The sequence below is a fragment of the Galeopterus variegatus genome, unplaced genomic scaffold (genome assembly GCF_000696425.1).
Source record: "Galeopterus variegatus unplaced genomic scaffold, G_variegatus-3.0.2 Scaffold959, whole genome shotgun sequence".
Classification (NCBI taxonomy): domain Eukaryota; kingdom Metazoa; phylum Chordata; class Mammalia; order Dermoptera; family Cynocephalidae; genus Galeopterus; species Galeopterus variegatus.
The window spans coordinates 416,238-441,609 of NW_007727070.1; the positions used below are offsets into that span (position 1 = coordinate 416,238).

The 25,372-nt window shown below is 52.1% G+C and overlaps 1 protein-coding gene across 1 annotated transcript in view; it reads left to right on the plus strand.

Moving 5' to 3' along the window:
• Nucleotides 1-8,334: 8,334 nt before the first annotated feature.
• PAK6 (p21 protein (Cdc42/Rac)-activated kinase 6) overlaps nt 8,335-25,372 on the plus strand; it is a 21,045-nt gene continuing 4,007 nt past the window's right edge. Inside the window, exons 1-3 of the mRNA XM_008573728.1 lie at nt 8,335-8,430; nt 19,312-19,520; nt 20,239-20,892. Of these exons, the coding sequence (XP_008571950.1) occupies nt 19,317-19,520; nt 20,239-20,892 (858 nt within the window). The 5' untranslated portion in view covers nt 8,335-8,430; nt 19,312-19,316. The remainder of the gene's footprint in view (nt 8,431-19,311; nt 19,521-20,238; nt 20,893-25,372) is intronic.

Below are 25,372 nucleotides of genomic sequence, written 5' to 3' on the forward strand. Positions count from 1 at the left end.
CGGCGGCGCTCCTGCTGAGGGTTCGGATCCCATGTGGAGACCGGTTCCTGCTCACTGGCTGAGCGCGGTGCGGGCGCAACACCGAAGGTTGCGATCCTGTTGCCGGTCAGTACAAAAGACAAAAAGGAAAAAAAAAAAAAAGAAAGAAAAGAAAAGGCCATCCCAAGTTCTATGCACCTAAAAAAATATGGTAAACCCAGAACATAACAGGCATTCACATGCCGGAGGAATTAGCATTTAAAAATCAGGTTCTCTCATAACTACATGAGAGGCCACGTCAGCCTCAGCCCCAGCAAAGGGACATCCATGCTGGCTAGCATTTTCTATAAAACCTCATTAAGACGCATCAGGCACTGCAGAGACCCAAGCATTTACAGAGGAACAATGATGACCTCTGTGCCTTTTTTTTGTAACACCTGTGGATTCTCTGTGGCAACGTATTTCCTAAAGCACTGCCTCGGTCAGCATGTCTTGGCATCTCTGCACAGGTGACAATCTGCTTGTGCTTTGGTTTGCCTGCAGCCTCTATGCACTCGGGCCCTTAGGCCTCTGGCTAAGGGTGTGGAAGCAGGCTGTCCAGGACCTAGAGAGGGTCCTCTGGGTGCTCAGAGAAACAGGTCCAGAAAGCCCAGGTGGTCACCTTACTCAGGGCCTCCTGCCGCCTGCCTGGTGACCAGAACTCCTGAAGGCTACAGCAGCACAGCATCGGCAGAGTTAAAACCTTAAAACTGGGAGGACTGGTTCCATGGTTCAGCTTGCTGGCCTGGAGCGTCTCCAGCCTCCATTTTCTTTCTTTCAGCTTCAAATGAGGCTCCATATGGAATTATGCAAGAAGACACAGGGGGTGGAGGGAGCCAGGGACCAGTTATGCCACAGCCTACCTGTACAGCCAGAGTATTGTCCCTGGTCAGCGGGGAGGAGCTCAGATGAGGAAAGGGCTGCCCCAGAAAGGAGCTGACCATTCGGATTGCTGTAGCACATTCAAGCCAAAGGGAGTCCTCTAAGAATGTTTAATCCAACGCTCATAACTTCATAGATGGAAACAGAGGCCCACAGAAGGAAAGCAGGTCCTGAGATCTTACAGTTAACTGGAGGCAGAGCTGGTTTCAGGCCCAGGGGTCCCTGACTCCCTGCCTGGTATTCTTACTCCCCAGGCTGCCTTTCCATTAGCAGCTGCATTGAAGGGTCCCCCATGCTGGAGCGGGTCACTTGAGGGCTTGAGAGAGGCCACCTGGCCTGACATAGTGGAGGGCTGGCCAGGTCCTTGTCACCCCTCTGTGCCTCCTGCCCTAACAGAGGCCTGTGCCCTCCGTCCCACCCTGCATCCTGCTCACCAGGGAGCCCCAGCCCAGCCCATGCTTGTTAACTCAGTGCTCCCCAAGGATAAGCTGTGCCCCCTGTGCCCAGGCCACTCCTGGGGACCAATCCACTCTCTGAGGAACAGACCCAACTAATTTGTAAATGCATTGACTCAAGTTCTACTTGTCCCAGGTGGCATCTTACATTTTAACTGGAAGGATATTGATGTTTTAAGCCAAAGAAGAGAGTAATAATGAGAGTGTCTAGAAATGAAAGAGAGATTCTGGAGCAGAGGGTAGGGGAGGCACGCAAGAGACCCTTTACTGATTTGGTGGTTTTTTCACTAGTACATACTTTTGACCTCAGGTAGGAATTTAAATGTCCAATGGCCACCATCAGAGGTCAGTTTCCAGAAGGAAGAAGCCTGTCTTCTGTCAATCTGTCACCAGGCCCAAACTGGACAAGAAGACCTTTGTATTCTATTAGTGTGGATCTTGCTAGAAAATGATATGTCTGGGATCTGGAAAGATGGGGAGAGACGGAGGTCTCAGGTCCTGGGAAGGGTGGAGCCAGCCCAGGGGCAAGAATGCAAGGCCAGGAGCAAGTAGGTGTGCAGGGCTGCTGTGGAGGACAGGATGGTCAGAGACAGGAAGAGCTGTCTCCAGCGTCCATCATCCCAGCAGGGGCTGTTGTACCAGCCACTGGTGAGGGTGTGGCAGTGGGGTGACCAGGACCTTCCCATGTCAGCATTCCTATGAATATCCCAGCAGGCCAGACACTCCTGCAGCTGTCAGGGGCTCTCTCAGGTGTGTGCCAGAGAGCTGGGGAAGGAAAGACCCTGAGAAGGGATGGTGAGAGCTACAAGGATCAGGTGGGCATAGCACAGAACAGCCAAGTGCGGTTAGACAGGTCGTGCCTTCTCACACCGACCCAGGCAGGGTACATGCGCAGTTCTGAGGGCACTAGGGCTAGCTGGTCAGTGTTCCCAGGAGGCCACACAATCCAGAGCCTATGATTTTTGTGTATATAGAGCTGAGGTGTTCTGACCAAAGGGTTGGAGATGGGGTTTGGGCAGCCAGCATCAGGCTGCCTCTGACTCTCCTTGCCTGGTCGGGCACAGGTTTTCTGCTCTCCTGCCCCCCCGCTGCCGCATTCACCTGTCCTTCCAGAAAGTCAGGCCTGGGGCTCCACGGCAAGGGTGCCACAGTCATGGCCCTGACCCCACCTCAGACCTGGGCTGGCTGCCCTGGAGGCTCAGAAGAGAGAAGAAAGGACAATGAAGGGTTTCTGTTCAAGGAGGCTTCCAGCTGTTCGCTCTGCCAGCAAAAATGCCAATCGGAGAGCTAAACTGCCAGCAAAAGTTATTTGGATGGAACTTTGGAGGACATTAAGAGCAGTGGTGACAAGCAGCAAGAAGTTATTAAATGAATTCATCATGTCTCTAAAATGAGTGTCCTTTAGCATAGACGTGACTCTTTTTGTTCCCCAGCCCTTCCCAGGGCAGCTCAGCATACATCACCGTGCAGCTGGGAAGGATGCCATGGTCTGCAATGGCCCCTGCACCTGAGCAGCTCACCCCAAGTCAGATGGCCCCTTTGGGACTGTCAGGCAAGTTTAGCCCCCAGTGTCAGTTGGTTTGGGGAGAACAGTCCTATGTATTCCGGTTGACTCAGGAAGCCTAGTATAGATGCAGAACTTGAGAAAAAGGCAGGTGAAGAGAAGCTTGAGGTTCTGGGGGTGGTAGTTTCCCTCTACTGAGATCCAGGGTCAGCAGGACATATCTGTCCAGCAGCCAGGAAGGGGACCGACTGGCTTTTCCCAAACACCTAACTGGGCCCCTGCCTGGGGCTGGGGTGGAGTCTATAAACTTGTTGGGTTGAGTTAGTAACAACTTGTAGCCTTGTCTCCTGGAAGAATCCTGGGATTCTGCTCTGCAGCACACCAGGCTGGGCATCTGCTGCTCCCTGTGGCAAGTGCTTGCGAGCATGGGGCAGGGGAAGGCAGTTTTCTCCTTTAGCAGCTGTGAGGGCTGAGGGTCAAGAACCTCTCACCCTGTTTGGGGGTGCTGGTTCTTAGGAATCCTGTACCCTAATGCTCTAGATTTCATCACCCACCACCTTCCCAAGGGAGAGGGGTTCTCTTTCCCCAATAATGCACATCAAGAAACTGAGGTTGAGTACATGCGGACAGTCCAGAGAGGCTCCAATCCTGCGAGAGCCCATGGTCTCTGCAGGTGGACTGTCTACTGCCTCCTGCCTGAGGACCCCAAAGTCCCAGCAATGTCAGCTCCCTTAACTCACGCTTCCAGACCCTCAGAGGTCTGCACCTACCTCTTGGCCCCATTGGCAGAGAGAGAGATGATCTTCCTTACCCATCAAGGTGAGGAGTGATGGGCAGAAGAGAGGAGGAGGGGATCTTCTCCAAAGAGTGTCCTCTCCTAGGGCTGGGGGCTCCCGGGGAGTTGGCACATACCCCTCCTAGAGCCCATGTTCCATGGGGTTCTTCCTGCCAAGTAGCCAGCAGGTGTGCCAGACCCCACCTCTCTGGCATCCCTGCATGTGAGACCAACATTGTTGGGTCTGTTGTGGGTCTGCAAAGGACAGATGGCTTGATGCAGGGACTTCATGCAGGGTGCTTGCTCATGACTAGGGAAACCTAGATCCTGGTTCCTAGCAGGGGACTCAGTGAGAGTGGGGTAAACTGAGGACCCCTCTGCCCCTCACACCCAATGCCATTCAGGGGTCCTTATGCCCTGCTCAGAAATGAGGGAAGAGTATCCCCCCATCTCTCCATGTCTCACGTGACTCACCCTTCCTTTAACATAAATCCCTTATATTAAGGTCAGAATTGGCCACTCTGCACCAACTCTTCAGACAGTCCTTGGAACCAGGGATCTCCGAGAGTTAAGAGAATAGGCTTCAGGATCAGATACACTGGGGTTCAAATGCTGGCTCCTCCATTCAGTAACTGGCTTAATGCATTTGGGCTACTGTAACAAAATACCATAGACTGGGTGGCTTATAAACATCAGAAATTAATTTCTCACAGTTCTGGAAGCTGAGAAGTCCAAGATCAAGGAGCCGGCAGATTCAGTGTCTAGTGAAGTTCTGCTTTCTGGTTTATACATGGCTGACTTTTCAATATAATTTCAGATTGTAGATGGGGCCAGGGAACTCTCTGGGGCCTCTTTCATAAGGGCATTAATTCCATTCATGAGGGGCTCTGTCTTCAGGACCTAATTACCTCCCAAAGTCTTCACCTTTTAATACCATCACATTGATGATTAGATTTCAATATATGAATTTAGAGAGGGGATACCCACATCCAGTCTATAGCAGTAATTATGAAACCTTAACCTATTTCCTTAGCCACCCTGAGCCTCAGTTACCTCATCTGTAAAATGAGAATAATAGTAGTATAGCATTTACATCCCAGGGTTCTTCTGAAGAGTAAGTGACAATATTTGTAAGTAGCTCAGTATGGGGCCTGGCCCATCAGAAGTATTCAGTAATTGGCAGGCACTGTTATTACTGTTATTAGAGGAGGGCAGAGTCATCAGAGAAAGGAGCCCTGGAAGGAGTAAGCTTGTTAGCAGCGCTCCTGATCCCCAGCAAGCTTTTCAAGTCATGGAGCATAAAGGTGCAGGGAAAGGATGTGTTTGCATTTCTAAACCACAAGTCGATCCTATCTTTCCCCTTTGGCCCTAACCCAGGCTCTCAGCCCAGGCTGTTACAACAGGCCCCAACAGCCACAGGCTGGGAGATCACTGACAAGTGTCTGCCCTGCCCAGTGTGTCCACCCTCATGCCCTCCCAGACCATACTGGTCTGCCAGTGCCCCAGACTGCCAGGTCTCCAAGAACCATTTCCCATGTTGAGATGTCTGTTCTTGCTGCCTTTGTCTGGAGCCAAGTCCTGCCCAATCTGTAGAATGTCAGTGCCTGGACAACTCCCTCATCCAGAAGGCCTATGCCAGCAGCCAAAGCTCTTTAAAGGAGGCTGTGCCTTGTTCCCCCTTTGCCCGCCCCATGCTGAGCATGGCAGCCTGGGAACAGGGCCAGAGGGAGGCACATCAACGCTGGAGGAGACGCTGTCCCCCAGGCTGTTCCTGACACATCCTACACTGTTATTCTGCCCTTTCCTCCTGGGCAGGGCTAAACTGGGCATGGATCAGAGGAAAATGGGGAAGGGGGAGAGTCACACACAGGAATGAATCACTCAGGACTCACTCTGCATGTGCCATCCGTCTCGATGTGCAGGGGGTCATCCAACCTGGTACAGCTGAGACACGTGTAGATGAGACTGGAAGTGTAGAAAATTGACATGTGATGGGCCCGAGAGGTCCCCTAGTCTAGTCTTGTATCCAGTACAGAAACTTACTCTGGCATATCTGACTAACAGTTATTCTTGCATTCCTCCAATGATGGGGGATTCATTACCTCCTTAGTCAGTCTTATTTGGGAGCCCCTGCCTCTCTGAGGCTCCAAACCCCGTTGCAGTTCCTAAGGGTGGGAACCCTAGGGTTTCCTAGACTTACTCCGCACAGGGTGTGGCTGGTACTTGGCTAGTAGACATTCTGGGATACCCAAGCCTAGATTCAAACCAAATTAAATACCAGTTCATTTCTGAAAATTTTCTAATATTCGCACTTTATTGTAGTTCAGCAGTTCAAAAGTACTGCTTGGACCTGTGGTTTTGGGTGGTTTTGGTATATAGGACATTTGTATTAAAAGAAAATAATTCACATATGCATTTGGGAGTCAGTAAAAAATGATTTAGGGTGTTGATTCTAGGTTCAACAACATAATGCTTTGGTTCATGGTTGGTTTCAAATCCTCAGCAACCAACACCCCCTCCCTCATGCAGCACAACCTGCTTCCCATAGCCAGCATTGGCCAGTGCACCTATGTCCCTGGGTAATCTGTGGGGAAAGCCATACGTGTATCCCCTGCCCCCTCCCCCTCAAATGGCCCCCTCATCCTAGGCTCAGCAGTCAGCCTCTTGGGTGGCCACAGGAGGTCAGGATTTGTCTAATAGGGTCAGGCCTACAGTGTTGTCTGGTCAGGGGAAAGAGAGAGAATCCTCTTGGGAAAGACAGAGAGGAGGAGGGGAAGACAGAATAAGGAGAGGAGAACAGAGACTAAATGTAAGTGTGTGTGTTGGGGGCAGGGAGGTCCTGTGGTTGCCGCCCTGGCTTCCACACACCACTCTCCTGGGCACACAGGGCCAGCGTTTCCACCTGGCACCATATCATCCCTGGGGAAGCTGAGGGCATCAGGACTCGCGGTGCAGCCAGACAGGATGCAGACCTGTTCAGGGCTGGCAAGCTCCCTCGGGTCACCTTAGCTCTATATTTGGTGGGAGCCTTAGAGTAAACTGTGCCTAAGCAATAGAGCTCATAATGCAAATGATTTATCCATAAATAACAATGCTATGTCTAAAGAATCAGCAAACAAAAATGATACGTGGCAATAGTGACCTCAATTAATAACTGAACTTCGAGGTGCCCAACAGTGATAAAAAATATCCCTGTCACATAGCTACTGCTTGAAGGTAGCCATTTGGGATCCAGATGTATTGAATTTCCAAACCAGAATTCCCTCAGCACTCAGGCAGCACACAGCCCTCTCTGTGGGCCCAAGCCAAGGACAGCAAAGGTCTTCTCACTTCCTTGTTTGGGGAAGAGACATGCAGGCGGCTCCTTTCCCTCCTCCCCAACATAAAACCCCCTCATACTCCAAAAGAAGCAGGGCAAAGGGCAGCCAGGAGTGAGCCACTCAGAACGGCCATCCTGATCTTAGGCCAGGGCACTGCTGGGGCCAAACAGGGGATGCCCGTTCTGGAACAAAAACACAGGTAGAAGCCACCTGAACGGGCCCCACCCTCTGTTTGGAGGTGCAGCGCTCCTGGAAGCTTTCTCTCTCCCAAGGTCCTAGCATTCCTAGGTCAGAGGATTCAGAGGACTGAGCAAAGTCTGGCAAGGGATTGGAATTCCTTTAAATCCTGCTCTCCTGCCTGCCCAAGGGGGTTACCCCAGGACAGTCTTAGGGGCTTGTCCAGCCGGGACAGAAAGGCCCAGGTGTGAGGTTTTAGGACTTTGGGCTCTCCAAGATGAGCGGGTGGGCGCAGGCAGCACCTCTCTGTCAGGGAGAGTTGGCCTCGGCTGCAGAGCGTGGATCTGCAATACAAATTAATGAGTTAATTATACACAGCCGGCGCTCAGCGGACACTCCAGGTCGGGTCTGTGCGCTGTGACCGAGGGCGGTGGGGCGCGCAGGCAGGTGGCCGCGGGCGCGGCCGACCAGTTGGAGGGAAAGAGTTGGGCAGGGGGGAGCCCCTCGGGCAGAGAGGCTCCTCGGCGCGGCGCCCGCACCCCCCGGCGACTTTTCCCGGGCTCTGTGTTGGCTGTGTCCTACCTGAGGCCACACCCTTAAACTCGCAGCCAGGTGAAGCCGGCGCTGCACAAACATGTCAGCGCCGCCCCTCCTCGTCGTTCCCCGCGCCGAGGTCCCTCCCGCGGAGGGCGGGCCCGGCTCCCGCGGCCTTTCCGAGCGCTCCCGGGCTTCCCTCTCGGCAGGTGGGTACCCCGGAAGGCCGGCGAGCTCTCTCCGGCCAGGGCCGCGACAAGGGGACAGCCTCCCCGCACGCGTTTTCATGCCCGAAGTTCGGGGCTGGCACGCGCCGGGCGGAGGGTCCTTGAGCGCAGGCACGGAGGGCGACCCTGGAGCGGGACCTTCCTCCACGTGTGGCCCGCCCGGCGCAGGGGGATTCGCGTCCCCGAGAGGGCGCAGCACTCGGGCCTGCCCGGAGGGACCCGGTGGCCGCGGCGGGGACAGGGGCCGGCCCCGGAAGCGGTGCTGCGCCCACTGCCCCCTCCTGCCTGTGCACCCCGCGGGGACCCCGCCCCGCCTCCAGCACCTACGAAGGTCGCTCAGTCGGGAGGCGGTTCCCAACTCCCTGGACTCCAGCCAGTCTCAAAATCCGTAGGGACACTTGGAACATTTGTCACAATGTATTTCTGATGTGTTTCTGCCCAGGCCGGCGGAGGACTAGCCCAGGAAGGTCCATGGCCTTTCCTCTCCTCGGTGCTTAAGAAAGCTGCCCACTGAAGGGTGAGGAGTCGCAAGGAGGCGGTGAGTGAGGGGTCTCTAGCCCTAGTGCCTTCTCCAGACGTTTATGAGGGGCGGGCTGGGAGGGACAGTGTACAGGCAGGTGGCCCCCGGGCTGGTTCCCTTATGATACTGTTAAGCAGTGGCAGTGGTCCCTTCTGGGTGCCATTTCTCAATCCTTAGTGGTTACGTGTTAAGTCTTTTCCACCACCTCAGCCCTATGGTAGGTTGATAGGCCCGCATGGTTTCAAACGGCCCGCCCTGCCCCCGGCCCAGCCTCTGATTGACATCAGGTCTAACGCCTGTCTGGGGCAAGGCAGTGTCACCAAGACCAAGTGCCCTGAATTCATGCTTGGGGATGAGGCTCCCAAACAGGAAGGGTGGTAGCAGGCCCAGCGTCTGTGCTGAGCAGGGCAGGCAGGAAGCGGTCCCAGGAGGCTCCTTCAGGAGTCCCAGGCAGAGGTGCCATTCCACACATCCTAGCCTGCCAATTCAGACTCCAAATCTCCAGACCTGCTAAAATCGCTCCAGGTCTTCCCACGCCCAGTGAGTGGCATCTGATCTGGGATGTAGATGCTGCTAGGAACACTAAGGGCCAAGACATGAAGAGTCCCCAGGTGTAGGCTGCATTTTCTGTACTTGCCCTATTCCAGTGTTTTTTTTTTTTTTAGGCTCCTCTTGTTTTTCTAGGGGGCGTGTAGGGGGTGGGCTTATGTCTGTGCTCATTTTTGTGGCTGGTGCAGCATATATAGCTATGCTGTGGGTTCTCCTTCAGCCATGTGTACAACAGTGGCTGAGAACACAACATTTGGAACCAGAAAGAGCTGGGTTCAAATTCTGACTTTGCCTTTGACTTCTTAGGCAAGTTGCTTTACTTCTCTCCCAACTTTTTAATGTCCTCAACTGTAAAATGGGGATGATAATGCCATCCTCAGAGGAGAGTCGTGAGGAGTAACTGTAATGATAAATGTCATTTTTCAGACCTGGCAGTGGGCCATCTCGCCAGCCTCCAGTTGTTAGTATTAGAGAAGGTTAATCTACCCTGAGCCCTGCTCTCTTGGAGAACTTTGGCAGGATATTTTTGGGGGGTATTAGAGTAAAGCAATAGGAATAAAGTAAAGGCAGAGGGTCCATGGAGGGCTTTGGTGGCAGAAACAGCAGCATGTACATGTCACACGTGTTCACATGTTCATGGGTGTTCACATGCTTATGGACACACCGTTCCCACAGGTGCTGCCTGGGGCAGAGGGAGCCTCTGGCTTGAGGTTTCCAATTCCATCTCTGCTCTAAGTGGCCGTGTGATCTAGGATAGGTCATTTGACTTCTCTGGGCCCTGGGCACCACGGTGGGTGCACTTGGAGCTTGGAGTTGGAGAGATCTGGCTTTGAATCCCAGCTCCACACTTGGACAATCGCATATCTCCAAGCCTCAGTTTCTTCATCTGTAAAGTAGAGCTCATAATATCTACCATTAACCATTAGATGCGCTAATATGAAGCACCTAATACAGTATCTGACATGTGGTAGGCCTGCACATGTATGTTCTCTCTCATCTCCTGCTTTCTCTCCCCAGCTACCTGCTGTCTTTAAAATGGGCCCAGTAAAGCAGGTTCAGCCCATCTCAACAGAACAGATATGAGAAGTTAAGGCAACTTTGTGATTAGGGACTGCAGAAATTCTTTCTGGCTAGGCATTGAGGACTCTGTGCTGAGGATTCAGACCTATGTGTATGGAGGCTCTTGAAAATTTGGAATAGTGAGAAGGTCCCTGGCCTGCAGTCCTCTCAGGAAGGCCATTTTCAGGTCTTCCCTTGGAGATAACCCCATGCCCAGGAAAGCCCAGTGCTGTGTACCTGAGGGTGATAAACAGAGGCTGAGATTCTGGGTACAATAAGCAGAGGTTGGAGGGCTGGTCTGGCTTGAGCTGCTGCTGGACTGCAGCACTATCCATGCCGGCTGGAGCTGGGCCCCAGAGACAGGCCTGAGTCAATACTGACCTTCCTCAGCGAGCCAGCCTGGCTCTTTTGGCCTCTCATTCAGCTAGAGTGTTGACATAAGCGACTGAAGGAGCTTTATTATTGTATTCTTTTAAACAGCAGCCCATTATCTCTCCCCTGGGTACTCACTAGGGCCTGTTGTGTGGGAATAGTGGCCAGGGTGGGGAGCCCAGACATTTTGGCTTGTTACATGCACAGTGCCCTCTGCCCTGGCACATGCCGCATCTCTTTGGGTCACTCGAGTGGAACAGAAGAACCTCAGGGGACTTTTCACACTTCAGCACAGTGGCCCTGGGCAGGTCTTACAAAGCCTGCAGGTGATGGGGATGAGGGCCACAGCCTGGGTCTAGGACCTTTCTCCCCTGCAGATGACAACTGCTTAGAAAAGCAGATGAGGGGCCGGCCCATGGCTCACTCGGGAGAGTGTGGTGCTGATAACACCAAGGCCACGGGTTTGGATCCCAGGTAGGGATGGCCGGTTTGCTCACTGGGTGAGCGTGGTGCTGACAACACCAAGTCAAGGGTTAAGATCCCCTTACCGGTCATCTTTAAAAAAAAAAAAAAGAAAAGCAGATGAAATTTCCTTCCCCCTGGTGTATTTTTGGGGGCCAGGATAGGGTGCTAGGGTGCCACCTCTCCTGACTGTCATGTCACAAGAAGAGCAGAGGCAGGCCTGGACCCCTGGTGGAGACTGAGGGGAGACAGAATTAAGCTCTACATAAAGGATGAGCAGTGAGGGGACAGAGGGGACAAAAGGCAGGGGATTTGGGAAGGGGGAGGAGCTCCCCATCGCTGAATGCATTCAAGCAAAGTGCAGACAGGCTCCTATTGAGAATGCCGCAGAGGGACTGAAATTTGGGCAGGGGCAGAGGGGAAGGCCGCATCATGAGCCCCACAGAGTTTGCATCACTGTCTTTTCTGGCGGTGCAGAAGGTTGGCCTATAGCAACGTCTAACTGGAAGAAGCAAGCTAGACTACACAGCAGCAGGGAAATTGTCTTATTTACCATGGTCCCCAGAGTAGAGTAGGTACATAATAAATACTTTTGAATAAAGGAATGAATGTATAATTTTATATTGTAAAAAAAAACCTCCACAAACTAAAGGTTGAGAAAAATCTTCCTGGTCGATGAGAATGTTCCAATGAAAGGCTGACTTCTGTTCAAAGAAATGCTCAGCTGGGGGCCAGGTGAACCCCATCACTCTTCATAGAATGTGTGTGGGATCTCAGCTCCCAAGGGGTTACAAAGACGTTAAGCAACACTGCTGCAGATCTCCAGGGGTCAGGGCCCAGCTCTGGAGGTGACAGGGTCTTCTGCAGGCTACTCTGTGACTGGAATGTGGTGAAAGTAAGGGTACTTTTCTAAGTTCTGTAAAACTCAGGGGGCTTACCACTATCTTAGGGCTATGATTCTAGGACAGGCCCTTCCCCAAGGCGTCTTGGGCGGGCCTGAGAATGACACGGGGTGAGGTGGTGGGAGCTGACAGCTGACTGAAGCCAAGTTCACATCAGGGTCTGGGTCAGACTCAGGTCTGCCCCTTCTTTGCCGTTCAACTTGGGCAAGTCACTTAGTCTCTCTGAACATCAGTTTTCTCCTCTGTGTAATGGAGACAGAAATAGTGCTACTCAGGTGTGTTGAGGAGATCACGGAAGTGAGATGCTCAGCCCAGAGCCTGCTACTTACACTAGGCTCTTCCTTAGTGATGGTGATTAACGTACCCAAGGCTGCTCCTTGAACAGGAACAGATGCTGCTCCTTACCCTCACTGTGCCTGGAGAAGCTGGCAGCAGTGAATGAGTCCACTCCCTTGTCACCAACGGGAATGCTGAGACCTAAAGAAGGAGAGTAGGCCAAGGTCACCAGCTAGGACTAGGAACACCAAGACCCAAGGTCCACACTGAGCCCACTCTCAGTCTCGTGGCCCTGGGTGTGAGCACCAAGGAGCAGGCCATGAGCCTCCCTTTGAGGAAGCCTGTGTTTCTCCCCCGCTCTTGCTCATGGCGCCGGGAGCTGGGTGTACTCAGCTGTTCTGGGAGCCGGGAACCGGTAGTATGCAGCTGCCTCCTCTCCTCCCAGCATCCCAGAAATGGCGGGGAATCCCACCAGCCTCATTGCTAACAGACAGTTACCAACATCCCAGAACTTACCCAACCAACCAAATCCTGCCCCTTCAGAGTAGCTGCAAACCCCTTTACACTCACTTTCTGGAAGTCACCTTCCCAGCCTGCATTGCACTCTTATGAATCCCTTTAGTGGGCTGTGTTTTTTCCTTGAAAGGGATTCAATGTGTGGAAACAGCCAAAATTCACTCCAGGCCAGGTCTGGAGGATAAGGTGGTCCACCATGTAAGGTACTGCCATTTCTGGGGTCGGGCAGGAGTGACAGGTTAGGAAAACAGCTGATGTTAACCCAAGACAGCCCCAAAGGTGGTTCCCAAAGAGGAGTTCTGGAAATACCAGTGCATGTTTGGAACAGGCAGATACATTCCCAAGGAATCTGCCTCAAATGGCAATGCTCATTTGAATGTCTGAGCTCTGGTTCAAGGTTTAAACACAGACTCATTTCTCTGTGGCTCTGCCCTGGGTTTAGGGGGCCCCAATAGCTCTGGTGGCACTGGCATCCCGGGCCCCAGCACATGGATGTCTTCTACTCCCAGAGGAGAAGCAGTTTGAGAGGGTGACCCACCTGTACTCAGCTTCCTTTCTCATCCCTGTTGTGGACACTAGACCAGCTAAACCACAATGCAATGTTCCGGGGACCCCACTTTTTACATGAAACAGTAGCATCAGCTACAAAACCCTTTCCACTTCTCGAGCCAAGCCGACAGGTAGCCTGGCTTTAGGCTGAGATCCTGCAGAGGGGCTCTGGATGCATGCTGTGCTGGAGAGCGTACACTCTGCTGTTTCTGCAGCTTTTCCTATGTGCCAAGCCCTGACCATCACAGCCCCAAACATGACCTCTGTGAAACATTTTACCCACCCCTTGCAGGGCAGAAACACCTGGTTCCATACAAGGTAAGGGTCAGCCTACAAGTTAGGACAGGCCCAGTCTCCCCTGGTCTCTGACTCTCAGAGGGATCCAGGAAAGAACTTAGCAGTCGTGGTCAAGGAGTTGGCCCTGTCCCATCCACTTTACACCTACTCCCGTGAATTCACAACAGGCCTCCCATTCCTGTTCATAAAGACCTCCAGGGAAGGAGATTAACAATAGCCCAACTCCCTCCAGAGCGGACACACTGGACGAAGCAAGGGCTTTGGAATCAGATCTGGGTTCAAACCCCCAACTCAGTCATTTCCTGGTTCTGTGACCTTGGGCAAGTTATTTAACCTCTTTGAGTTTCATCAGGATTTATGGATAATAATAGTTATTATAATTATTATATAGGGTTGCTATGAAGATTAATGAGCTAATCCTTACAAAGAAAGGGGCTAGCACATAATAGGTGATCAAAAAAAGTTTTCTATCTGTGCATCTCCTGCTTCTCCAACATCACAGTCCCACCCTTCAGTTACCCCAGGCCTGTGGCTCCCTCCACCAGCTCCACCCTGGAGTTTACTGGGTGTGGCTGTGTTTCCTCCAGAAAGCCTCTGCTGGGGACTGTCCAGCTCCCAGCTGCCAGGCTCTGGCTGAAGGAAGCAGCTGCAACAGAACCTGTGCCAGGGGAACTTCCTTCTCAGACTGGTTTGGGCTGGACTCTTCCCTCTTAGCACTGGGCATCCCCCTCTGATCTAGTCATGCCCCAGCCAGCTGAAAGGGGATGACTGCAGACATTCAGAAGAGGACAGATCAAAGCATTACTCAAGCACAGCAGTGCATTTCCACCCTGAGGATTCAGGCAGAATCCTCAGGCAGCCTCCCTCCCCTGCACTGGGGCGAGGTGTTAAACAGGAGGGGCTGTGGGCAGCAGACACCTGATCCTGAGCAGGTGCCCTGCATCTGCCCATTTTTACATCAGGGTCTTAGGCCTACATTGTTTCTTCTCTTCTGTTTTCTTTTTTTAAAACATTTTTTGGCAGGTGGCCAATATGGAGATCTGAACACTTGACCTTGGTGTTACCAGCACCACGTTCTCCTAAGTGAGCTAAGCAGCCAGCCCTCGCATCATTTCTTACGAGCTAGGCAGAAGGAAAGGCAGGGACTGGCTCTGTGAGGGAAATCATCCTCCTTCCTTCCTCCTCAGCATTGCCTTCTTTGAGGAAAGCTCCTCTACTAGGTGAATCAAGTGTGGATGCAGAGGTGGAGATAGTAGGGACGGCAGCTTTAAAGGCTGCCATGGCCTGATTTGATTTAACATGCGGCTTCTCGGTTGGTGCAGCCACCACTCTCCCTCAGCCCCGGGGACCCTCAGAAGCTTGGGTGGAAAGGGGGAGCCCTAGAAATGGCAAATTGAGGACCTCTGGCTGAGCAGATGGGTGCACCCCAACGACGGCCCCTTTTATTTTGCTGGAGAGATGCAAGGGAAGTTTGTGTCCCAGCTGATTTCCTTCCAATGACTGGGGCAACTCTGGACACTTGGGTAGGCAGGTGTCCAGGCACTCAGTGTTCATGGATCACTCTTCTCCTTATTTAAAAATACTTTGTTTTCTTTAGAAAAGCAATTCATCATCTTTAAAGAAAATTTAGAATAGTAGAAAGATGGGGTAGGAGGAAATCACCTGTAGCCCCTCCAGTCAAACACAACAATTATTATTATTTTGCTGTACTTCCTTCAAATATTCACTGTATTCATATTGCATTGACAAATTAGTATACGTGAAATCTTTAGGAATAATTGCCCACTCCTAACCTATGCCCTCAGGAATTCTGTTCTGGACAAAGAAAACCTTGATAGTTTACTTTGTCTCTGGGGCCCATGGGTGTGGACAGGTTTTGGCCCCAGCAAGTCAGGGGCTCTAGGAGAGCCCACCAAACTCAGGCCCAGTTGGTCACTCACACCAGACCTGGGGGAAGGGACAGCCAGACTACAGGTCCCCCCTCTGCCACCCCCATGACTCCCACCAGCTTTATTATTTTACCTTTCACATTTAAGTTTATGATGTCTCTCTAATCAATTTTGGAGTATGATATGAACTCATTCTTCAAAGTTTGTTTTTTTCCATATGGATATCTGATTGCTTTAGCTATATTTATTGAGAAGTTCATTCGTTCCTGCACCATGGTGTAGTGTCACCTGTGTCATAATCAAGTGACCTCATGTGAGTGGATCTATTTCGGGATTTTCTCTTCTGTTCCATTTGTGTATTTGTCAATCCTTGCACCCATTCCATGCTATATTAGTTACTGTAGCTTTATTTTTATTTATTTATTTATTTATTTTTTGTCTTTTGTCTTTTTCCGTGTCCGGCAACAGATCGCAACCCTCAGTGTTGCCCCCGTACCGGACCGGGGACCGGCAACGGGATTGCAACCCTCAGTGTTGCTCCCGCGCCTCGCTCAGCCAGTGAGCGGGAACCAGTCTGCATGTGGGATCCGAACCCTCGGGCGGGAGCGCCGCCGCGCTTCCCAAGCGGCGCACTATCCAGTGCGCCACCGGGCCAACCCTAGTTACTGTAGCTTTATAATCAATCTTGATATCTATTTAGTATAGTCCTTCAACTTTGTTCTTTAAGACTGTCTTGGCTATTCCTGGTTCTTTATGTTTCTCTGTGCATTTTAGAATCAATTTGTCCATTTCTACCGGAAGAAGTATGCTGGGATTTTGATTGAGGCTGAAACAATTTGGGAATAATTGGTGTCTTTACAGTATTGAATCTTCTGATCCATGAACATTCTTTAATATCTTTAATAATGTTTTGTATTTTTCTATATAAGGACTTTGTACATCTTTCATTAGATTTATTCATAGGTATTTGTTATTTTTAATGTGAAATGGTAAATGGTTTCTTCTTTAAGTTTTCATTTTCTGTTTGTTATTGATATGTAGAAATTCAGTTGAGTTTTTTTATATTGACCTTGAATCAGGGACCTCCTAAATTCACTTATTTAATCCCCGTAGTTTGTGTGTCGATTCTTCTGGATTTTCTACTTACACAGTCTAATAATAATAATAATGTTTTGTATTTTTCTATATAAGGACTTTGCACATCTTTCATTAGATTTATTCATAGGTATTTGTTATTTTTAATGTGAAATGGTAAATGGTTATATAAGGACTTTGTACATCTTTCATTAGATTTATTCATAGGTATTTGTTATTTTTAATGTGAAATGGTAAATGGTTTCTTCTTTAAGTTTTCATTTTCTGTTTGTTATTGATATGTAGAAATTCAGTTGAGTTTTTTTATATTGACCTTGAATCAGGGACCTCCTAAATTCACTTATTTAATCCCCGTAGTTTGTGTGTCGATTCTTCTGGATTTTCTACTTACACAGTCATGTCATCCCAGCCAGTGTTGGCCTGACAGCATTTCAGATGAATCCTAGCAGCCTCCCTGTAGGTTGCGGATTTCCCACTAGCTAAATGACTGTCTCTGTTTCTAAATTCCTACCCCCTGCCCTCCAGACCTGAGCTCATTGATTGCTTCTGCCAGCTCCCCACCCTCACCACACAACCCCTGGACCCTCCGTCTCTGGGCTGTCCTTCTTTCTCCTCAGGCCTTTCCTGCTGCCTCTGGGAAGAACTTGTTCTGGAATTGCTGTTAGAGTGGACTCAGGAGGGGGACCCCAGAGTCCTTTAGACTCTTTGCTGAAGATGCTCTCCCCTATGCATTCCTGCAGCAAAAGCTAGCCCTTAGGTGGGACGAGGGGAGTTGGGGAGAGAGATGTTCTGGGGAAAAAGTAGTAGCTGGCTCTTCTTCAGTTGTAGGGTGTGTTCCTGCACTCCAGAAGACATCACAGAGCAAGGGAGGAGAGTGAAACTGCCAGCTAAACTAATCCAGGGATGGAGGGTTTGTCCAAGAGGGTCTGAGGATAGACCTGCTGAATGAAGACTCTTTTGTGGCAAAAGGCAAAGGCTGAGAGGGAGGAAGTCAAATTTTACCAAACCATAAAGAGTCTACACAATGGAGATATGGTGAGGTTCCCAGATCCCAGAACCCTGCAATCAGGGTTGACCCCTTGACAGGTAAATCTGAGAGGAAAGGAGTTGGGCATCAGTCCCAGATTTGTGTCTGCCTAAGTGCTAGTGTCTGGTGGACTCTGAACTGAGAGACAAGGATGCAAAGAGAAGTAATTCAGCAAGAGAAACAGCCACCATTCACTGGGAATCTGCTCACTCATTATTGCCTGAACACTGCAATCTGTCTTTCGCCCACCCCATTTGATAGATAAAGAACACAGAGGCTCAAATCACTTAGGTGAGTTGTTCAGAGTCTCTCCGAATGTGTGGGAGTCTCCTTACACCTCACCTGCAACTCAAACAAATGTGTTTCATTGCAAACTGCTTGGTCTGTAGGGTCCTGTACATGAGGCTCTGCCTTTCAAGAGTGTTTGATAGACTTCTGAACTTCACGGTCGAGAAAAGTGGCTGATCACACATGGTGAATTCCTAGTGGGGAAGCAGTGGCTGTGTGGGGACCCCTGCCTTTCTGAGTGGGCACCAGCCACCTCCCAGATCTGCGACCTCCTCTCAAACCTGCTAAAATGACTAGGAAAATGCTGTTTCCAGGGCAGGAGCCAAAAGAGAATGAGATAGTCCTGCACTGCAGATCTTTGGGTAGATGTATGATCCAAACATTCAATTCAAAAACCATATTACCATTTGTTTCTTGAAACCTGGAAATGATCTTTCCAGGTGACATAAGAACCCACTGAGCTGGTTTAAGCCACTTCAGACCCCAAAAGTATTCAGGTGGGTACCCCGACCCATCTTCCACCATCATGTGGTCCCAGGCCCAGGGCTCCCCGAAGGTGAGACTAGAGCAACCCTTTGGAAGAGCCACTCTGCCACTGATTTCCACTTTCCCTCCCTCAGATCTAGTGACATTATCCTTGGCAAGCCTATGTCACTCCTGATGTTGGTGGAGCTCAGTAGGACATAGGCAAAGCCCAAATCAGCAAGGCCAGGGTGTAGGTTTACTGCAAGTGATGTTCTGTACAGTCAGAAGCCTGAGACTGGAGAGAAGAGCCCCAAAGGAGGTGGCCTCTCCATCAGCTCTGCAGAGCTCACCCCTGAGGTAGCTGCCCCTCACCCACCCCAGGCTCTCCCCTGGCTCAGGGCCTTTCTGGAATTGAGGCAAAGCACCTGGTGATCATGATGGCTCTTTGGGGTTCCCTGGTCCTATGATAAATGGTCTCAGACTGGGAAACATGTCTATGAATCAACTGGTTGCTTTTTATCAGTGTTGCACATCACAATGACAGGTGTTCTGCTCTTGAACCATTTTGGGACAAACCCAAGTTGATTGTGATAAAACAAAACACAAACAAATACAAAAAAACTAACATACTGTTGGATTCAATTTGCTAGTTTTGTTTGGGATTTTTCACATGGATGAGATTTTTTTTTGGCCCAAATTTTCATTTTCTGGCACTCTTCATATCTGGTTTAAGAATCAAGGTCATACTCGCTTCATAAAATGAGTTTGCCAGCTTTCCTCTCTCTTTTTCCCTTTCAAAATTCTTTGACAGTGGAATGATATTTGTAATGGGCTTTGGATTTTATGAAAACACACCCCCAGAGTCTGCCTGTTTGGCAGAGGACTTGGCACAGACTAGAAGACAGACACCTCTTTTCCTTGTTTACAGTCTGCATTGGCTTATTTATGGTGCTTTTGTTGTTTCTGGGACCGCTGTGCTGGGAGCCAGCCATTTCCCTGAGGAAGGAGGGATGAGTGGGGAAGGGAAGTCCTAGGTTGGGGACAAGAGCTCTGTGCTGGGGGGAGGAGGGAGCCCTGAACCTGGTGCCCCAGCACCCACTACACCCACCCTGTGGCTCCTGGGCCAAAGCTCAGCTTGACCCTCCCTTTGCAGGCACCATGTTCCGCAAGAAAAAGAAGAAACGTCCTGAGATCTCAGCCCCTCAGAACTTCCAGCATCGTGTCCATACCTCCTTTGACCCCAAAGAGGGCAAATTCGTGGGCCTCCCCCCGCAATGGCAGAACATCCTGGACACACTGAGGCGCCCCAAGCCCGTGGTGGACCCTTCACGCATCACGCGGGTGCAGCTCCAGCCCATGAAGGTAAGGGGGGTGAGCAGGGGGGAACGGGGGCCCAGTGAGCCTCTCCCACTCCACAGAAAACTGTGCCTGGTAAAACCCCAAAGGCACGTGGAGGAACCACCTAGTTATCAGCTATTGCTGTCTGTGATACCCTGCAAATCAATCTCTCATCTTCTCCCTTGGTGACCCGGGAGGTAGGGTTGCCAGACTTAGCAATAAAAATACAAGATGCCCAATTTAATTTGAATTTTAGATAATAATGAATAATCTTTTAGTACGTATAAGTATGTCCCATGCAGTATTTGGGGGCTCTTTATTTAGTCGTGTGGGTCAAGTTAGGTAGACCCAAGAGCCTGGTAGGACTTGAAGTCAGGGTTTGTGGTATGTGTGGAGGAGCCTCCTGGGCGGGTCTCTGCTGATCATTCCGAAGGCCACAGGTAGAGCTGGAGAGTGGAGCCCCTCCCCCAGCGCTCCTCAGCTCCCCGTGGTTACTCACCTGTCTGCCGGCTGACAATGGGCCTCCTCCCTGTTTCCCTGCACCCTGCACCGGCACGGCCTGACCCTCTGCGGGCCTTGGTAAATGACTGAAAAGATCATGAATAGGTGGATGACACAAGAAGGAGGTCTCAGTTGTTCCTCCCCAAGGTCCCCGAGGAGGCTCTCTGACCATTGTCATGGGTCCACCCCTCCCTGCCATGATCAGACTACTCACCCACGCTCTTTTCTTGTCCCCCTGCAGACAGTGGTGCGGGGCAGCTCAGTGCCAATGGATGGCTACATCTCAGGGCTGCTCAATGACATCCAGAAGTTGTCAGTCATCAGCTCCAACACCCTACGTGGCCGCAGCCCCACCAGCCGGCGGCGGGCACAGTCCCTGGGGCTGCTGGGAGATGAGCACTGGGCCACCGACCCAGATATGTACCTCCAGAGCCCCCAGTCTGAGCGCACTGACCCCCATGGCCTCTACCTCAGCTGTAACGGGGGTACACCAGCAGGCCACAGGCAGATGCCATGGCCCAAGCCGCAGAGCCCACAGGTCCTGCCCAATGGGCTGGCCACAAAGGCACAGTCCCTGGGCCCTGCTGATTTCCAGGGTGCCTCACAACGCTGCCTGCAGCTGGGCACCTGCCTGCAGAGTTCCCCACCAGACACCTCACACCCCGTGGCCCCCGGGAGGCGTGGGATGAAGGCTGCTAAGCATGGCTCAGAGGAGGCTCGGCCACAGTCCTGCCTGGTGGGCTCGGCCACAGGCAGGCCAGGTGGGGAAGGCAGCCCCAGCCCTAAGACCCAGCAGAGCAGCCTGAAGCGCAGGCTGTTCCGAAGCATGTTCCTGTCCACTCCTGCCGCAGCCCCTCCAAGCAGCAGCAAGCCAGGCCCTCCAGCGCAGAGCAAGGTAGGGCAGCTGGGCTTTCCTCTGGGGTCATTCTCAGGAGGGCAGGCGGCCTGACCTGGCAGGCATCTGCTGGGGAATGGGTGTCAGGGACACAGGCTCTGCCTGGCCTTCCCCACTTAGACATCTCAGGGTTAGGGAAAACATAAAGGACCAAAATAATGAAGAAACTAGCTCAGCCTCAGCTGAGGATTCTACCCTAAAGCAACTGAGTCTGCATCCTCCTCAGGCTTAGCAAGTGTGAGTGAGAGGTTGCAAGTCAGGACATTTAAGGCAGGGAGTTCCAAGGGGCCTATGGTACCACCCGCTTACACTCTCGAACTCTGGGGTCTGGTGGACCACATTGGGAGGTAGACAACCCCCTGAAAAAGCAGCATCCTTAACCACAAGCCCAGAGCAGACCCTCCCTGCCCCCAATGCCCAGCAACCCCCAAGCCCCAGCAGAGCTGAGTGCTCCAGCCCGGCATGGGGGGTGGTGTCTCTCCCTGCCTCCACACCTCACTTGCCCCAGCACTCCTCTGAGGACTTGAAGAGAGGCTCCCTGGACTGCTTCTGCCTCTAGCAGAAGAAATGTGCATGCTAACCCCTTCTCTAGGGGAGGCTTCCCTCTTGCCTCCCTTCTTTCCTCCCTCCTTTCTCTTCCCTCCTTCCTCCTTTCCTCTCTCCCTCTTTTCCTTTCTCCACCCCCCCTTTTTTTGTGGCAGTTGTTTTGGTTCACATTCCTGTAATTATGTATTCTTGTGTGTGTGTGCCACATGAAGACTGGAGGACTGAATTTGCCTGGGCCCAGGAGCAGGAGGAGAGCCAACTTTTGGCCTCAAACACACCTTTTGCTTGTGAGAAAAGAAGGATTGAAGGGAGCCTTAATGGTGACATTTCTTGGTAGGCAGATTGGAGCATGTTTTTACTTCTCATGTGCCCTATGGCATCCTGTCCACAGTGACAGTAACTTGCCCATGTGGCAGATGAGAGGGTGGGGTGACCCCTGGTGGCATGGGCCAGTGAGCGAAGGAAGTGGGAGGGCACTGGGGCTGCCTGTCCTCCTGTTGCTTGGCTGGTGGCTCTTGCTTATGGAGGCCTTATGACCATGGCAGCCAGTTGTCCTACAGCCCCCTCATGAGGGACAGGCAGAAGTGAGCTCAGGTTCCAGTACTAGGGTTTTCAGTTGGGCCTAAGAAACAGCTGCTGTCAGTGGCATGAGTAGTGGCACCTCCCCTGAGGGCGATGGTGTGAGTGGGCTCCAGCCTGAACCGGTTTGGGGGGTGGCCTGAACCTACAGCCTTTCTAGGACACTGCCAGCCGAGGCACTCAGGGAAGGTTCTGGGCTTCGTGCACTCCAGTCCCCCAGTAGGATAAAGGACAGTGGGCTGGGATCCCCATGGGGTGTGGCTTGATGTGTCCCTGTGAGGAACATGAGTGAGCTGAGAGGTCTCTGGAAGGCTGTGCCCCTCAGGAGATATCCCCGAGGAAATTAACGGAGGTGAGAATCAGAGCTCAATCTGGCCTCTTGGGACTCCTGCTGGGTGGGCTTCAGGGATTTAGAGAAAGGGCATGTCAACACTAGGCTGGGCACTAACATGCTTCTTTCTGAGCTCCTGCTGGCACCGCACAGCAGGGGGACAGCCCTGTCCCCCAGTCTCTATGGCCTGTCCATCCTGCATGTCCTACTGAGTACCTGCGATGGGCCACTGCTGCTGGCTGTGCTGGGGTGTCCCCCATACCTGCAGATGCAGTTGGTGGTCACCTTGGGCCTGGAGACACCACAGTTCCAAATCCAGGGGGGTGGTTTCCTTCTAGGCACCTTGGACATACCTTTTTAGATAAATGCTGTCAAGCCAGGTCTCTAAAAGGCAGGGCTGAGATTTCCTCTGGGCCACACTAGGCCAGGGCTTCTCAACCCCTGCACTATTGGTGTTTGGATCAGATAATCCTTTGTTATGGGGGCTCTCCTGTGCATTGTAGTAGCATCCCTAGTTTCTCCCACTAGATGCTGTAGCACTCCCAACTGGGACAACCAAAAATGCCTCCAGACATTACCAAATGTCCCTGAACAGCAAAATCACTCCTGGTTGAGAACCACTGCTTTAGGCAAATTCCAACACAGCCTGGGAGCATCAGGCTTCCTCCTCCTCCTCCCCGACCAATCCCAGGAACTCCCAGGCTAAGCCAGCAGCCATCTGCATTGGGCACATCCCAAGGGTTGACTCTGGATGCTTGCAGCAGCTCCCACAGCAATAGTCCATGCACGGGGTACCCTGGGAAGTCAGACAGCAATGCCACAGTGTGCCAGGTGTGGTTGTGGAAGGATATGTGGCCCCAGGGCTCCTGTGCTCAGCCCCAGGCAGTGTGGCCTATAGTCACTCACTTTGGCTAAAGAGCAAAGGAAGCCTGGGGTGGGGCAGGGAGGCCAAAGAGGTGAGACAGTTTGTTAGGAGCTTGGGGGTTTAGAAGTGGTTCCCTTAGAATCAGAGGGCAAGCAATGATTAAGCACCTACTGTGTACCATGTACTTTGTTATAAACAGCCCCCTAAGCCCATAGCTGGAGAGACATGGCCCAGGGCGGGAAAATGAGGTATCACTGTAACTGTACACATGACACCTCTAGTGGCTTCCTTCCCAAGAGGTCTCAGTCACACAGGTAACTCCAGAATTAATCCAGAGCCTGTAACAATTAATTAATCCCATCATTGTGTCCCCCTTTCCCTTTCTTGGTGTGGCTTAACCAGTTTCTTCTGGTCCTTGCTTGTGGTTACATTAAGGAAAAGCTCCCTCCTTGTGGAGACAGTCAGCAAGACCAATGAGGGGATGCAGACCAGACCCTGCTAGGGTGAAGACTGAGCCAGGCCCCGTCCTGGACCCACCCCTCCCTCAGCCACCAGGCACAGGCTTTGCCCCTGGACACAGCCAGCACCTGTAGCAGTGTCACCACTGGGGCCTTGATAGCAGGAGCAGGAGGGAATCCCTACCTCAGCCCCCCTGTGTGACTCATTCCCCACCCCCAACCCCACCCCATGCCCACACATCCACAGAGCAGAGCTAGCCCATGCAGAAGTCCTTGAGGCCAGAAGTGAAGGAAGTTATTTTATAGCCTTCCTTAGGAACTTTGGGGTGGAAAGAAGTCAAGGAGCAACCTCAGGAGGAGATTTAGATGTTCCCCACGCTCTGCCCCACCCCACACAGATGGACACTGTTCGAAGAGCATGTGTTCTGAGTTAAATCCATGCCTCGGAGCCAGCAGGCAGCTTCCTCAGAGCCCTGAGCCTTCTACAGGGCCTGGGAAGCTGCTTCGGTGATTGTATGATGAAGTGAGCCCTGCCTGATGGCATCCTGTGGAAACCTCTGCTGCCAGGACGTAGGATCACAGCTGCAGTAGTGGCCATGCTCCCTCCAGTCCCAGTGGAGGGTCCTTGATGCTGTGGAATCACAGAGCCCATTCGTCCAGACCTCCTCAAAGTGTGGTCCAGGAGGCTCCTATGATGGCATCCTGTGGAAACCTCTGCTGCCAGGACGTAGGATCACAGCTGCAGTAGTGGCCATGCTCCCTCCAGTCCCAGTGGAGGGTCCTTGAGGCTGTGGAATCACAGAGCCCATTCGTCCAGACCTCCTCAAAGTGTGGTCCAGGAGGCTCCTACATCAAAGACCAGGGACCCTGTGAAAATACCATCTCTACTCCAGGGACCTTCTGAATCAGCCTTTATCTATCTCTCCAGATCACTGTGCATGGCCCCCTCATTTGCAGAGGAGACTGGGGCTCAGAGAGGGTGACATGCCTCAGGCTCATCACAGGGGACAGCAGACCAGGACAGGACCCCAGTTCCTGACCCCCAGCCCATAGGTCCTGCTGCTCCATTGCACAGAGGAGGGAGCAGTGAGTGAGGCTCAGGTGCTGGCCAAGACCTGGGAGAATCCATTTGCTGTCTGAATATGCTCACCAGGGACGGAGTAAGGCCAAGCAGTCCAGGGGAGCTTTCTGGCTCCTTCCCTGGCAGGTTGAGCCTGAGCCAGGCTGAGAGGCTGGTGCATGCTCAAGTGGGCAGGTGGTGTGGGGTAGCAGAAGTCTGCCATGGTGTGGCCCCCTACCGGGAGAGGCACCATGCACATGCTCCCCCCAGTCAAGGCCAGGACCTGGGCTGGGGCCTGGAAGCCTGGAGGAAGGAGTGCTAAAGAGCTTGAAGACTCTGGCTGAATTTGGTATGGTCCAGGACCCAGATTCGGGGTCCCCGAGCAAGCAGCCCAGCCCAAACTGACTGTTTGAGATTTCCTGTGAGTCAGGTCAGCTCTGGGATCAGGACCAAGACACACTGGACACCTAAACAACTGCTTATGTGATGGGTTTGGAGAAGTCCCAAGAAGGCCTCTCTGCCGCCCCTGAAGTGTCTCTCTCCAGATGCCCTTTAAGAATACATAATCCCTTGGGCCGGCCCGCTTGGGAAGTGCGGCGGTGCTCCCGCCCGAGGGTTCGGATCCCACATGCAGACCGGTT